Below are 14876 nucleotides of genomic sequence, written 5' to 3'. Positions count from 1 at the left end.
CGTCTCCATCCCCACCCTGTCCGGTGCCAGAGTAGGGTGCCCCACGGGTGCCCACCTTCTCGCTGGTCGAGAACGGAGACCCGGGGCTGGTGGGGGTTCCCGGCTCAGAGTCATCTTCATCCTCCAGGACTTTATCCAGGTACCCTATGGCCTCCTCTTCCTCCTCCATGGCCTGCTGGGCACCGCTGGGGGTGCACGGGGACCCCGCAAGGCTACGGTTGGGAAAGCTTACGCAGCCGAGCCAGCCCGGCCTGACTCAGCCCTGGACGCCGGCCACAGCCTCTGGATGAAAGGAGCCATTATGGGATCCCCGGTGCTCCCGCCTGCCCCAGCTCGGGCCGTCGGCCCCTTTGCGAGGCGCTCCCCGGGCAGCGTCTCCCACGGCCGCCCGAGCGTGACCGCGGTGTCGGCGAGGACGGTGGGACCGCCGGAGCTGGGGGGCCGAGGGGGTGCCCGGCTCTGCCCACCAGGCCAACGCTTCCCCCGGGGGGGCTGCCGGCGGTGGAGGGCCGCTGCCCGCCGTGCCGCGCTGCTCGCAGCCAGCCCCGCCGCTCCGCCCTGCGCTCTCGCTACAGGAAATGCACGTCGGCGCGGCGCTGGAGGTGGGGCTGCTCCAAGCTCTGGTCAAGGCTGGGGCGCAGCAGCCCGCCGCCCGCTTTTTTGGGGGTTACGTGGTGCTGGGCGGCGGGGGAAGGCGTTGAGCTGGGGGCACCCTGTGGAGAGGGGTCCCCCACCCGCATCGCTGCCTCCATCCAGACCCCCCCGTGGCCTCCCCGGGCTCGCCAGGCAGAGCGGCGAGCGATGGGAGAGCGCCCATCCTGCCTGGGGTCCCCACGGTCCCCCCCATTCAAGGGGAGAGCTGGACCACGGGGTTTTCCAGTGCCCCAAAGGGCAGCAGCAGGGATCAGGTCCTATAAGGAACACCTGGACCCCAAAACTTCAGCCGCCCAGGAAAAGGGTCCTGGATGACTCCCTGCTCCAGAGGGAACCTCAGTAGGGAAATGCATGGCCCTTCCCGGAGCACCCACATTGTGCCCAGCGGGGACCAGCACCCGGCTGCCACCCCAGCCCCAACGGCTCTGCGGGGCCTCGCGGGTGCTGCCAGATGGGGCAAGGAGATGTGGACACGAGCTAACGCAAGAGCCGTTTCAGCCGTTTTCCCCCCCTCTCCTCAGCAGCAAAAGGGGAACCAGCGGCTGCTCGGTCCCTACAAGCCGCTCTCCTCCCCGCTCCTCTCAAAACCTGTAACAAACCCCACGCTGCAGCTCAGGCTTTGCACGTTTTTGGTAGGACACAGACACCGGATGACCAGAGCAGCCACTTTCAGCATCAAACCCAGCAACACCCAAGCCGAGGCTGGGCCACCACCCTGCGCTGTGACCACAGCCCCGTGCCACCCAGGCACCAGCTGACAAACGTGTGACCACCGCGAGGCTGGGGGGTACCCCAAGATTTCAGGTGCCAGCACCCAAAGGGCACCCCCCGAGCCCCAGCCCAAGCAGCTGCAGATAAAGAGATCAGAGGCAGAGCTGGCGCTGAGCTCTAAAGCTCCCAATCCTGTTAGCACCAGGCCAGTGCTGAGCCGAGATGGCCACTTGAGACAGCGTCACCGCCTGTGTCCCCCAGGGCCACCCACCACCCTGCGGTCTCCCTGGGACCACCCTGCCAAGGGACCAGAACCCCTCACAAGCAGGGTGCCGGGGCAGGGGCTGGCTCGATACCCTGCTGTGGGACCAGGGGACCATGCCCGGGGTCACGGCAGCTCGGTGCAGAGTGGTGGGACACACAGAAGGGCCCCGGGGGACCCCCCGTGGGGCTGGGCGCCGAGGATGCTGCACAGCACCCTGGGGGAGGAAGCCACACCTCTGCGCTCCTCCGCCTCAACATCCGGGTTAAGGCCTTAACTCCTTCCACGGCAAAAACCTCCACATTTTCCACGCTGCCTCCTCCCGTGTCCCCACCAAGCCTCAGCCCCCCCCCCCCAGCCTGGGCGCTCCCTCAGAGCAGCCCCTGTGCCAGGGAGCAGAGGCACCCAGTGGCAGCAGCCCCCGGGACAGCACGGCACCCCCTGGGCTTTAGGGAAACCTTGATTCTAGAAAAAATAATAATAATAATTTAAAAAAAAAATAAATCACATTTTCCACTTTTAATTTCCCGCTCCGAAGCTCTCCAAGCTCCCCTCCTTGGGAAGAGGATGGATCAAACCCCGGCGGCTCCACAAGAATGCTCGGGTAAGAGCCCAAGGAGTTAAATCGAAGTTTCCCTGCAAAGAGGAGGGGACGGACGCGGTGTCCCTCTGCAGCTGGCAGGGTGTCCCCAAGTGCCGCTAGATGGAGCCGGCAGCGCGGCTGCGCCTTGTCCCCAAGCTCCCCAGCCCGAGGGGTAGAGGACAGGGGGGTCCCAGCACCTCCCAGCCGGGCTCCAGCACCCAGAGCCTGCTGTCCAGGGCAGGGAAACCGACATGTCCCATGGATGGGCACAGCCCCATCCCAAACAGCATCCGGACAAGGAACCGGGTTCGGGAAGCAGAGGGGACATCCACCGATGTCACAGCACCACCAGACCATCGCCAACACCGCAGACCCCTCCCAGCTGGGCACCCCCAGCCCTGAATTTCGCAGCCCCCGGCGCCCAGCCCACCTACCCCAGTGCCGAGGCCATCGGTGGGCGTGGGCGAGACGCCGTCGCCGCTGTCCTGGCCCCGGGCGCTGAGCTGGGGGGACATGGTGGGCGACTCGTCGATGTAGGGCATGGTTTCCGAGCCCTCCGGCAGCGCCTTGGGCTCCTCGTTGCCCTCGGCGTCGTAGTCGTCTGCACCATAGTTGAAATCTGCCAGAGGAAGAGAAGATGGGGGTGAGCATCCAGGAGATGCTGCCTACCAGCGGGCTGGTGGCCGGGGCGGGGGGGGCGGACAGGGACACCAGGGGAACCCTGCCACCGTGCTGATAGTGGCCGCACACCAACCTGTAATTACCCAGGGACTAACGAGCCCGTTTCCAACATGCAGGGCCGTGCGGGGACAGGCGCACACCCACCGGCTTTCCACCTGCCCGCGGAGCAGGCAGGGCATGGCGCGGGCACCCTTCCCTGCCTCTGCATAATTCATGGTGCCGGGAAGCCGCAGGCCTCGTCTGCGCGGGGGCAGCTGCTCCTCCAGACACGCCGGCCCCTCGCCAGCAGCAAAATGCCCTCCTCACCGGCCCTGGGGGGGTGATGGAGCCGGGCTGGCAGCCGCCGTCCTCCCTGTCCCCTGCCCAGAGCAGTGCCAGGCCCATGGGGGCAGCGAGGGGACATCGCCACCCTACCTGGAAAAAGGGGATGGTGGCAGCGATGCTGAGGTGCCACAAACCCCACCGAGGTGGCACAAGGGGTCTGCTGCGAGGGGGTCACCACCACAGCAGGCCAAGGAGGACCCGCGCTGCCCCACGGCTCTGGGCACAGCCATTTTGGGGGGCCCGGAGCCTTGGGCAGGGTGTGGGGAAGAAAATGGGGAGCCGGGAGCAGCCGAGGGGGAGCTGGGGGGGCGCAGGGCTTGCGGCGGGGCCGGGGGCGCAGCGGGGGCCGGGGGGGGGGGGGCTCCTAACCTGTTCCCATGGAAACGGCGGCGGCTCGGCGGCGGGGAGAGGCGGCAGCAGCAGCCCCGAGATGCTGACAAAGGCGAGGGGGAAGGGAGCCCGACTGCGGCACAGGCGGCCGCGGGGTGCAAATGGCACCCCACACACAGCCCCCCGGTCCCAGCAGACACCAACCCAGCCCCAAGATGTCCCCTCGTGTCCTGCCCGGCTGTCCCCGCAGCCCAGACCCCCGCACAAATGGGGCGTGTGGCCTGCACCTGGCCCAGAGCAAACCCTGTGCCGCCGCCGCCGCCACTTCACCCCACCGAGGAGTCCCCGGCTCCCAGCGGTGTTGCTCATCCCATTAATATTGCACTCAGCTTAAAGTGGAGAAATCTGTAAATCAAGGAGAGCTGCGAAGCCAGGAGCCGTGCAGGTGCCAGCAGGGTGCCGGGAACCTCTCCTGCACCCCAGGGCAGGATGGAGGAGAGCCCCAGCACGGCCCAGGTGTATCCCCGCTCTCAGACCTCTCCTCATTAGCAATTAGCACCTAACGAGCATCCCCCTGAGGCCTGCCACCATCACCCTGCTGGGGCAGGTGCCCTTGCCATGGTGGGCAAAGCTGCAAGTTACACCCCCAAAAAATATAAAAATAAATCAGAGCACGGATGGAGGAACCCCAAACTCCTGTTCACCAGGGCCAAGCTCTGCAGCTCCAGGCTGATGCGCAGCCTGTGCCACCCCAGCATCCATCGACAGTGACATGGGGACAACTGAGGCCATGCCAGCCCTGCCAAAGCCACCGCCTCCATGCAGCCCCGCTGCCAGGGACGGGGCAAGCAGCCAGCAGCGGCCAGGGAAGGCCACGCTGAGCCCAGCACCAGCACTGGAGGGGACCTGGCCACCTCCCCGCCCCATTACCAGGCTTGGGAGCAGCTCGTGTAACGAGGAACAGTTTTAATGAGGCGGCTGGGGACCTTGCCACCTGTCAGAGGTGACACTGGCAACGGCGCAAGGGGAGGAGGTGGTGTTGATGGCATGGAGGCTCGGAAGGGAAGGGACCAGCAGGAACAACCCAGCTCTCAAGCCCCCAGCCTGAGCAGATTCACACTGCACGGCTCCGTGCCCACCCAGGGGTACACGTCCCCACGGCTCTGGTCCCAGGTGTGCCCCCAAATGTGCCACCTCCTGGCACAACCCTGCTGGCTGAGCCACAGCCACGCGTCATTGACCAGGCTCTCATGCAGGGAGGACGGGCAGAGGTCTCCCCCACATCACAGCTCTAACACGCAGTGGGAAGGGACCAGCGCATCCCCAAGGCCTCCTGGTGCTGTGCCCACACCTTGTCCTGCAAGCAGGGACCACCCTGACCTCCTCGAGGCCTCTGGAGCAAAGCCCCTGATCCCCAAGGAGCAGGAACAGCTCCATCACCGCACTCCCTCTGAGGGCAGGCAGACGCAAGCCAGGATGCACCACGGGCAGAGACCCGCAGGGAAGTGCCATCGCTTGGCACACAGACCTGTGCCCGACACCACCAAGGGAGGAGGACCCTGCTCATGCCCAGGGGACGCAGCGGGTCCATCCCCTGCACCTCCCTGCCTGCAGGGCCCAGCAAGCCCAAATCTCTCTGCCTCTCTCCTCCCCCCGCAGCTGCATTGCCCCTGCAGCCTGTTCTTGTGCCCATGCCAAACCCAGAGCTATTTTTGCTCCAGACACCCGGGTTTTCACAGCAGTGGAAACCCTCCTGCTCCACCCAAGGCATGGGGACAGAGGAGCAGAGGGAGCCTGGCCCAGGGGAGCCACCTCTGAGAGCCCTGCACCTAAAGCAGCCCATGGCCCAGGCTCCCCCCGCAGCGCTGCAGACCCCAGCCCCACATACACCGAGGGACACCAGCACTAACGGGGGTCCTGTGGGCTGGCTCACGGTCCTGAAGCGCAGCAGCACCAGGAACACCTCCCCAAAAAGAAAATCACATTTCAGCTCTGCCACCCAAGCCAATGCCAGCGAGATGATGCTCAAGAGGGAGCGCAGCCAAGGGCGGCCACCAGCTCCTCCCCAGCGCAGGCAGGTGACAGCACTGTCACAGCGGCACAGGGTGGCATTTTCTTCACTTTCCCAGCTGGGCACACACCGCTTCCAGGGCTCTGCACACCTCAACGCTCGCCCGCCTCATTTCCACAGTAGAAGTTCAGCATCCACACGGGGTTGGGGGGGGGGGAAGCAGATTTTGCTATTCCCAGCCTGCAAGCTTTGGGAAAATGCCACGTTTTTACTGGGGCTGGGTGAAAATTCACCATGACAACAGGGATGCGTGAGCTGGCCTCAGACCTGCCTCCACGGGCCTCGACACAAACAGCATCTCCTCCGCACCTCGCGCTGCCTCCTCCCCGCTGCCACAGCATCTTGGGGGGCTCGCGAGCCAGGCAAGGCATGGGCACAGCTCCCAAATGCCCCCGTCCCCTGGGCACGAAGGTCTCCGGAGCTGGGTGCCCAGGAGGTGGCTGGCCAGGCACCGTGGGCTCTGCAGGGAAGGCAGCTGCTAGGAAAAAGCAGCGTGCGGAGGCTGGGTCTGGATGCAGGCTCTGGGCTCCAGCCTGGCTGTCCCCACAAGCTGGCACAGCGCGGTGCCCCCGGCTGCGAGTGTATGCTTTAGGGGCTTTAGGATGGAAAACTCTGGGGGGCTCAGCCCCACGCATCACACACACCCCCCGACCGACCCCATCTCCAGGTTTGTGGGCACAGCAGATCCAAATTCAGGAGGGGAGCCGTGCCCACTTCCTGCACATCCCCATCCCCGTTCCCCCCGCAAACCTGCCCCACATGTACCGGGCTCCAAGCCCCGCCGCTTCCCAGCGAACACCCCAATGGGAATTCACACCCTAAAAGCCACCCATGGGTGTGCCCAGGCAGCTCAGTGCACCCCAAACAAACAGCAGGGACCCTGTACCAAGCCCCCCACCTCCTAGCCATGTCCCAGGCTCCCTCGGATGCTGCCGAGCCAGCCAGCCTGCGCCAGGTGCCCCGGGACCAGCACCACGGGGGGCTCGATCCTCCGGCATCACATCCCAGCTGCCCATCCACAGGACCGGGAGGGATTCACACCCCCGGTGCTGCTGCAGCCCCCCCAGCAGCCAGCCCTCGGGTCCCAGCACCATGGGACCGCTTTTCCACAGCGCCCTCAGCACCCTGCCTGCTAAAATCACTGCTGGGGGAGAGGAGACATCCCGAGGCCACAGAAGGATGGGGACAGAGCCAGCACCCCCTGTCCCCAAGCACCCCGTGGGGTCCCCAAGCACCCCGTGGGCAGAACGAGCTGTTACTCTGATCCGGCACCCGTGCACCACACCAGTGCCACCGCCACCCAGCCCACCCGTGCAGCCCCTCACAGTGGGCACGGGTCCCCTGCACCGACCCCTGCGAGCGCCGCCATGGCGTGCGGGATGCTCGGGGAGAGGGGGAGCGTGGCCCCCGCCAGCATCACCTGCCCCCTGCCCGCCTTGGGCTCCACATCGCCGGCACAGAGCCCGTCCCCAGCGCCACGCAGCGTCACCCAACAGGTAGGGGGGGACCCGCCGCCCCCAGCCCTCCCCCCCCCCCCCGCCCAGGGCACGTACTGCTGTAGAGGGTGTCGATCCAGGAGAGCCGCGGCAGGCCGCGGTGGCTCAGCGGCTCCATGCTCGGCGCTCAGCTCCGCCAGCCGGCTCTCATCTCACAACAAAGGCGGCGAGGGCGGGAGGCGGGGGGCCGCAGGCCCTGGAGGGGGGCTGGCTGGGAGAAGGGGGCACACGGCCGCCTGCCCGGCAGCACCGTGGCTCTTCTGCCAGGGGCACCCAAGGAAGGAGGTGCTGGCTGGCAATGGCAGCGCGTCCCGCCTCCCGCCTCTGCCTCGCCGGGGGGGAGCCGAGCCCGGCGTCCCCCGCACGCAGCCACGCCAGCCCCCCGCCGTGCCTGGGGACGGGGAGGTGGGGACGGTGGCAGCGTGGGCACCGGGATGCGGGGGTCCCCAGGCTGCCCCGGTGGCATTGGGGGGTAAGGGGGCACCCAGCTGTGCCACTGCCACCACCCCTTCCCTGACCTCATTCTCATCCCCTCCCTATGCCCTAGGGATGCCCAGGCTGTGCCCCCACCCGGCGAGACCTCACCAGCTGCTGCTGGATGCAAAGCACGCAGACCCCTCCCGGTGCCACTCCCCAGGAGGAGCCAGCACCCGGGGAGCCCCCCGTGCCCCCCACAAAGGGCTCGGCTCTGGGGCAAGCAGGGGTTAAACTGCCCTCCCCATCTGCTTGTAGCCAAAGGAAATCATATAAAGAGCCAGCGTCATCAAACCCGATACGGCAGGAGCCAGCCAAGTGTTCAAGCTGCCCCCCCCCTGCCCGTGCCCACACCGCTGCCCCCCCGAGCAGGGGATGCAGGCCCCCTGAGCCGCTGCCCTCGGCCGCATCCTGCTCAGGGATGGGCTTGGACCCGATGCTAGGTCCAGATGGGAGCCGTGCGGGAGGGCTGAGGTGCAGCAGGGATGATGCTCCACCGGCACGCGGGGAAGGCAGAGCACCGGGGCGTGAAGTGCCAGGACACGGGGGGGCACCGGCAGTCGTAATGCCTGGAAAACCCAGGAGGGGCTGGGGGGTCCCCTGCTCCCAGGGATGCTGCAGGCCTCAGAGGTGGCCGATGCGTTTTGGGGGAGCTCAGCTTGGCACTGCCACCAGCACCCGGTGCCGCCTGGGCGCAGCCCTGCTTCCCCAGAGGGCCGTATCCAGCCCGAGGGCCGTATCCAGCCCTGGCACAGCCCCCTCCTGCAACCCCCCTGGCTGTGAGTCAGCACACGCTGAGTCAGGGCAGGAGGTGCTGCTGCCCCCCACCCCTCGCACCCTGCTCCTGGGCACCTCGGGGATCCCCAGTGCAGGATGCGACCGGGCTCCGATGCTCCCCTTGTCCTTGAGCCATCAGCACACGCGGTGCCGGGGGGGGGGGGGCGCAGGGTGACAGCCCCCAGACAGCACACCCCACACAGGGCACAGCGGGTGCGTTCACCACTCTCCTCTCTCTGCCAGCCCCCATTTGCACCAGCCCAGGCTATGGCTCTCCCCCAGCCTCCCAGCTCAGCCCCTGTGCCCTGGCGGCACCCTCAGAGCCCACGCAGCAAGAGCCAGTGCCAAGGCTGGGGATGGAGGAGGAGGAAGAGAAGGAGGAGGAGGAGGAGGCAGCAGCTGCTGGGGCTGCAGCAGGGAGCACGCGTGCAGCCAAACCAGGGCCCGGCTGCACAGAGAGGCCAGGAAGGCGCCGGCGGTGGGGCTGAGCGCATGCACCCACTGCTCGCGGCAGGAAACCGAGTGCAGGAGCAGCAGCACCGGCCCCAGAGCCTTCTGCAGCGGCTGTAGCACCAGCACGGCCCCTGCAGCTGCAGAGCAGAGGGGGGGCAGGCAGCTCCCAGCCCTCCCTGGCACAGTGGGGTGTCCGTGCTTGGTGAATCAGCCTGTCAGCTGGAGGGCGACGGAAGCCCCTGCCTCCCTGAGCAGCTCTGGGAGGCCCGAGAGAATCTCCCCTGAAGTGGGGACACCCCGGTGTCCCCCGCTATGAGCCAGCGGTGTCACCAGCAAGCCCAGAGATGCTCAGGAAGGAAGGCAAGGGCACAGCACAGCTCTGCTGTCAGGGCAGGAGCTGTTTGCAGGCCACGTGGAACCAGGCCATGGATTTGGGGTGAAGGAAACCCCTTGCACACACCATGCACCCATCCCAGAGCTGTCCCCATGCCACCGATGGCTGCACACGGCAGACCCGGGTCCTTTGCACAGCCTGGAGCAAAGAGCTGCACCAAACCCTCTGCTTTATTCTGGTAACTCTCTTTCCATCCTCTTTTCACCTCTGCAAGCAAACAACAACACAACCCTGCTCGGCAGCTCCAGCCCGCAGGGCACATCGGCACCTGGCTCCCAGCAGAGGTGCTGTGTGGACACCCAGCACCCAGGGCAGGCGGTGGCACAGCCACTGAGCACCACGCACTCCAACACCCCGACTGCTCCTGCCCATGGCTCCAGCCACAACACATCTCTCAGAACCAGGAGCATCCTCACGGCGAGAGCCGAGGCAAGGGGGCGGCCGGATCCCCACCACCACCCACCGACCCCGTGCAGCCCACCAGGCGGCTCACTGCTCGCCTGGCATCTGCTGCGCCACGGCCGGGCAGCCCACGCGCTGCTATTTCTGGGCTCTTGGGCAAGAGGCTCCTCCGGCTGCAGCTGCACAGCCCCGGGGTGCTGGCTGGGAGACGGGCACCCTGGGCAGCATCGCACCCTGCTCCGGGCGGGGATCGATGGGGATGAACCCCAGCCCCTAACCGAGGAGCACGGTGCCGAAGGGAGCACAGGGCAGCTGCCTGCGGCATCCAGGAGCCCGTGAGGTGCTCACCCAGCCTGTGCCAAAGTTGCCGCAGGGCTGGCAATGCAGCACCGAGCCCCGTAGGGAGCAGTGGCTGGAAGGCAGCAAAACAACACCAGTGAGTCCATGGGGACAGCCCCGGGAAGCCGCTGCTGGTGGAGGATGGCATCTCCTGAGCAAATGGCACTCCCAGGGCTCTGCAGAGCCCATTCCCTCAGCCCAACATGGGATTTTTCCTGCTCCAGGCAGGCAGGAACAGGCAAACCCCAGGAGTGTCACCGCGGCGGTGCAGAGACCTGCTGGCACCACGCTCCCACAGCCATGTGTCCTCACGCCGCCAGCTCATGCCCTCCTCTGACACAATTTCCTGGCTGGGAAAGGGAAAACAGCACCGGGCACGGGGAACACCCAGCCAAAACCAGGGCGAGCGGGGCTGGAGGAGCCCCAGCACCATCCCTGGAAGGGGGCTGTAAGGAGAAGGAAGAGGTGGTGATTAGCAGGATCCAGATTTAAACCGCCCAGGAAGAAAGCACCCATCCTGAGCACAAAGGTCTTCCTACGTGCCAGACCTCGCCGCGATCCCTGAACTTTGCAGCTGCGCCTTATCGCCGGGCAGATCTGCAGGCACCCTCCCTCCCCACGCAGCCCCGGGCCAAGCTCAGCTCCTGAACCAAATCCAAGGGAGCCGTCCCTGCTGCTCATCTGCATATGCAAATCACCCTGCTTAGCAAACACTGATAAAGAGAGGAGGGATGGAGGAGCCAAGTCTATTTTGAGATGCCTCTTGGAGGGGAGGCAGGGAAGTGTGTGCACTCCCTTACGGCAGCGCCTCATGCCACGGCTCCCGGGGATGCTCTCAGCAACCTCTGCGGGAGGAACCCGGTGGTGCTGTGAACCGGGGGGGGGGACTGCTCCCTTGTGCCAGGATGGACGCACGTTTTAGCCCTTGGCTAACCCAGGCTCCCTTTTCCAACCCAAGGGAATACGTCCCTGCCTCCAGGGGGAAGGGGGGTTCATCCATTCCCTTCTCCGGCTGGGTAGGATGGAGGGGAACCTCACCAAGAAAGAGCCCGCCACACAAAAGTGCCTTTCCAACCCAAAAATAAAAAGAAAAATAACAAAACAAATTTCATGGCTGTTGTAGGACTTACAATGCAAATGTATTCAGGCCCCGCAGGGCGCTTCTGGCTGCAGCCAGCACCTAACGAGGGCTTCATGGGGCAGGGGAACCTGGGGCTGACGGAGCCCGGCACGGGTCGAGCCCTGCAGCAGGCACCCAGGATACTCAGGGCTGTGGGAGCACAGCATCGCCGCTGAGCACGAGGGACGGGCACCCCCAGGAAAGCCCCCTGGGACCCCCAGCTCCGGGGTCATGCCCAGCCCAGGGGGCTCTTTTAGCTCCTGTACAAGCCCTCTGCTACATGCCTGGCACGGGGAAGTCGCTCCAAAACCAGCGCTCACTGCCTGGTTTTTGAACAGGAACTGTTGCACCCCAAAGCTTTTGGGGCACCTTGGTCACCTCGTGAACTCGTGCATTTATTTATGGTTTTCGGGGAGTGTGGCTCAGCTTCTTGGAGAAACACCACGTCCTGCACCTCCCGGAGCATCGCGGGGCCCCAGAGCAGATGGGGACAGTTCAAAGGTCCCAGACAGGGCTCACACACACACACACACACACACACACACACACACGGGTGTTTTGTTCCCTCCTAAGCAGTTAAAATTAAACACTGCAGCTCTGCATGTCCTTCCTGCACCAGAAGAGGAACTTGCCATATGCCCAGAGCCAAACAAGTGCTTTTCCAGCAGTGGGAAAACACTATAAAGTTTTTTTTAAAAAATATAAGAAAAATAAAAAGCTAAGGACACGGATGTTGCAGCCAGGACAGCAGCTGCCACCCACGCACCTTTGGCTTCAGCACAGGCCCCGAGGTCCCCCTCCTTGCGCCAAGGGAGAGAAAATGAGTGCACAGCGAAGGCAGCAGTGTGACAATGAAACATTTCACTTTCCTTCACCTGTTGCACGCCACCAGCTGCCCCAGGCAGAAAGAGATGCGCCGAGACAAACCTCGGACTTGGCTCACTATTTCCCGTTCCCCTTCTCATTGAGGCTTTTGGGGTTTTTACAAAAAAGAGCGGCCCGAGGGTGATGGGGACAGAGCCAAGCCTACCCCTCAGCACCTCAGTGCCACGTTCAGTGCCATGGGCACCCTGCAGCTGGCCCCGCTTCACGTCCCCAAGGCACCAGCAGACACCGCCAGCATTTCAGCGCAGACCCGCACCTCCCCAGGCGGTGCCCAAAGACAGAAGCGCCCCCGCCCTGGCAGCCTCCCCGTGCCCCCAACGCATCCTTGGCTGCGAGGCCAGCTGCATGCCCGGCCACAGGGACAGGTGACGGCGGAGACGAAGGGAAGTTCAGCCCTCTCTGTGCTCCGTGCTGGCCATCTGCTCACTGACACTCAGATTTTGTTGGTCCTGAGAGAGCCGGCGAGGCGTTATCTCAGACGCCAGCATCACGTATCTTGCTGTCACAGGCACTCCTCTCACGCAATAGCTGCAGACGGAGGCATCTCGCAGATATCCTCCCCTTAAATCAGATTAATCACAAGCTGCTTAAAGGAAACCACTGTGTTTCCCTGGTAATTCCCATAAAGACAATACCCAGCGCTCCTGCCCCTGCTGTCTGGGTAGCGCCGCGTTGCGTTACGGGGAGCTCAGCTGGCAGCATGCCCACCGACCGACCACACGGAGCTGCAGACACCGAAGGAGAGCACCAAAAAGCCCAAAATTTCATGAAAACACTGGGGGAGAGACCCCCAGGCAGACCAGCGCTCGCTGAGTTACAAACCATGATCAGGAATTTGTAGCTATAGCTGAAAAAATAAAGAGAAGTGAGAAAAAAACGGGAGCACTAAATGAGCCACGCGTAACCAGAAAGGGGGATCCAGTCAATGACCACATGCGTTTTATTGCAGGCTCAAATTCTGCTTTTAAATGTCAGCGCCAGCAGGACACGCTGGGTCTCCTATAAGGTACAGAGATGGACGTGCCGATGCCAAGGAAACACTCGGCACAAGCCCAGGAAGAGCCCGTCCCTGTCCCTGCCACTGTCACTGTCACCGTCACCTGGTGGCCACGCAGCCCCCCACTCAGGCAGCCCGCTGGTCCTGCGCGCTCAGCAGAGCCTCCCATGGGGATGGTGGCAGTCAGACAAGTGCGCGTGGTGGGACCATGGCTGGGGTCCCTTTTGGGGGATGAGGAGGAGAGGAAGCCAAATTTAACCACAGCAGACACAGCCTTGGGTTTCAAGGTGCTGCCAGAAAGCCCTCCTGGTGGCAGCGAAGGTTTTAACCCAGCGCCCTGGGGGCTGGAAGACCCCTCTGGGTCACGATGCCCTGGAGAGCTGTTTCTCACCCCACACCCCAGGGAAGCCCCTTTACCAACACACATCTGCCAGCGGCCCAAGAGCAGCATTGCACAATCCTCGGCATGGGGAACCGTTCAGGAGCACGCCCGAGACACAAGCACAGCACGGGACGTGAGCGTAAACCCAAAGGCACCATCTCATGGGCACTTGGCCACTCCGACTGCTCCTACCCCTCGGGCACCACCAAAGCTCCAAAAACATCAGAGCATCACTGCCGGTGGGGCTGGCCGCGAGCTGTGTGGATGTGACGTGCCTGGCCCCACCGTGGGGCTGGGACCTGGCTCCCACCCCGGCTGTCCCCATGGGTCACTGACCGGAGCTGGGGAGAGGCAGAAACGCAGGCGGGAGTGAGCCCAGAGCAGCACAGACATGATGCTGTCCTTTGGACGTGTCACCTACAGACAGCTGGGGAAGGCGAAACGGGAGCTGAGCTGCTCTCCAGCCCTGTAGACTAATGCAATAAATATAAATTAAACTAAATACTAAGCACGGTTTGACGCTGGAGTGTTTGCTTGTGCTTAAACCACCGCTACGCAGCTTTCCTACAAACCAACCCCAAACAATTGAGCAAGAACCAAACTAATTCGAGGCAGCTGCAGAATTAGCTCCGCGAGACGTGACATTCGCTAGCTGTCAGGACGGTGTTCGAGCCGGGATTAAAGCACACGGGATGATGCAATAACAACTTCCAGGCCGCTGGAAGTAGGACAGCGTGACAGGCGACAGCGCTGGCAGTGCCACGAAGCAGCCAGCAGCTCGCCAAAGGACGTTGTCCTCGGCGTGCCCAGACACCTCGGTGCCCTTGGCGTGCTCCTGTTTTAGCAGCACCAGGACTTCCCCGGGGTGATTGCAAGGTGTCACCCAGCAGAGGCGTCCCTGTGAACCAGGTCACATCTGGAGGAAGTGACTTTTGTGCGGTGTCCCAGCCCCAGAGGCAGCTCCTGAGCTGGTGGCACGTCCCCAGGGGCCGGCTGCACCCTCCCTCCTCACGTGCCCACGGACAGGGCCTTGGCACGGGGCACCCCTGGAAGTGGGACAGGCACAGCACGGGGGCTTGGGGTGACATTAACTGATGGCACGAGGGCTTGGGGTGTGTGACAGCGTGGGGTGCCCTTGGCTGTGTGACGGGGCTGCCGTGTGGAGACCACCAGACCTTTGGCCATGCCACCACACGGAGCGTGCCGGGCACACGCAGGGGGCTCAGGACAGGGTCTGGGGGCGTGCTCCATCACAGCGCCCCTCGCACGTCCCCGGGGACCGAGGACACCCCGTTGCGAGTGGCCGCTCCTACACCACGGGACACACCGGGGACTCCACGACCCCCTTCCGCGGCTCGCCCCCAGCCCACCCCGGGGCGCTGCCGGTGCCGGTACCCTCAGCCGTGCCACGGCACCCACCTGCCGAGGACGCGTCCTCCGCCCCGGAGCTGCCGTCGCTGCCTCCCTCCGGGGAGCTGCCGCGGGGGGCGGCGGCCGGGGGGCGGCGGCGCGGGGCGGGGGCGGCGGCGGCGGTGCCGGGG

At 64.6% G+C, this 14876-nt stretch overlaps 1 protein-coding gene across 3 annotated transcripts in view; it reads right to left on the bottom strand.

Moving 5' to 3' along the window:
* Nucleotides 1-14876, bottom strand: part of ABR (ABR activator of RhoGEF and GTPase) — a 34448-nt gene that overhangs the window by 18879 nt on the left and 693 nt on the right. The window contains exons 2-3 of one of the 3 annotated variants that reach the window (XM_035342958.1): nucleotides 14755-14876; nucleotides 2645-2829 (exon numbers count right to left, since the gene is read on the bottom strand). In XM_035342958.1, coding sequence (XP_035198849.1) covers nucleotides 2645-2829; nucleotides 14755-14876 — 307 coding nt within the window. Of the gene's footprint in view, nucleotides 1-55; nucleotides 574-2644; nucleotides 2830-7169; nucleotides 7440-14754 lie in introns of those variants that run through there. The other 2 variants (XM_035342959.1, XM_035342960.1) reach the window with 2 other exon arrangements.

The sequence above is a fragment of the Oxyura jamaicensis genome, chromosome 19, assembly GCF_011077185.1.
Source record: "Oxyura jamaicensis isolate SHBP4307 breed ruddy duck chromosome 19, BPBGC_Ojam_1.0, whole genome shotgun sequence".
In the NCBI taxonomy this organism is placed as follows: Eukaryota; Metazoa; Chordata; class Aves; order Anseriformes; family Anatidae; genus Oxyura; species Oxyura jamaicensis.
This window is presented reverse-complemented; position numbering and strand designations above follow the sequence as displayed.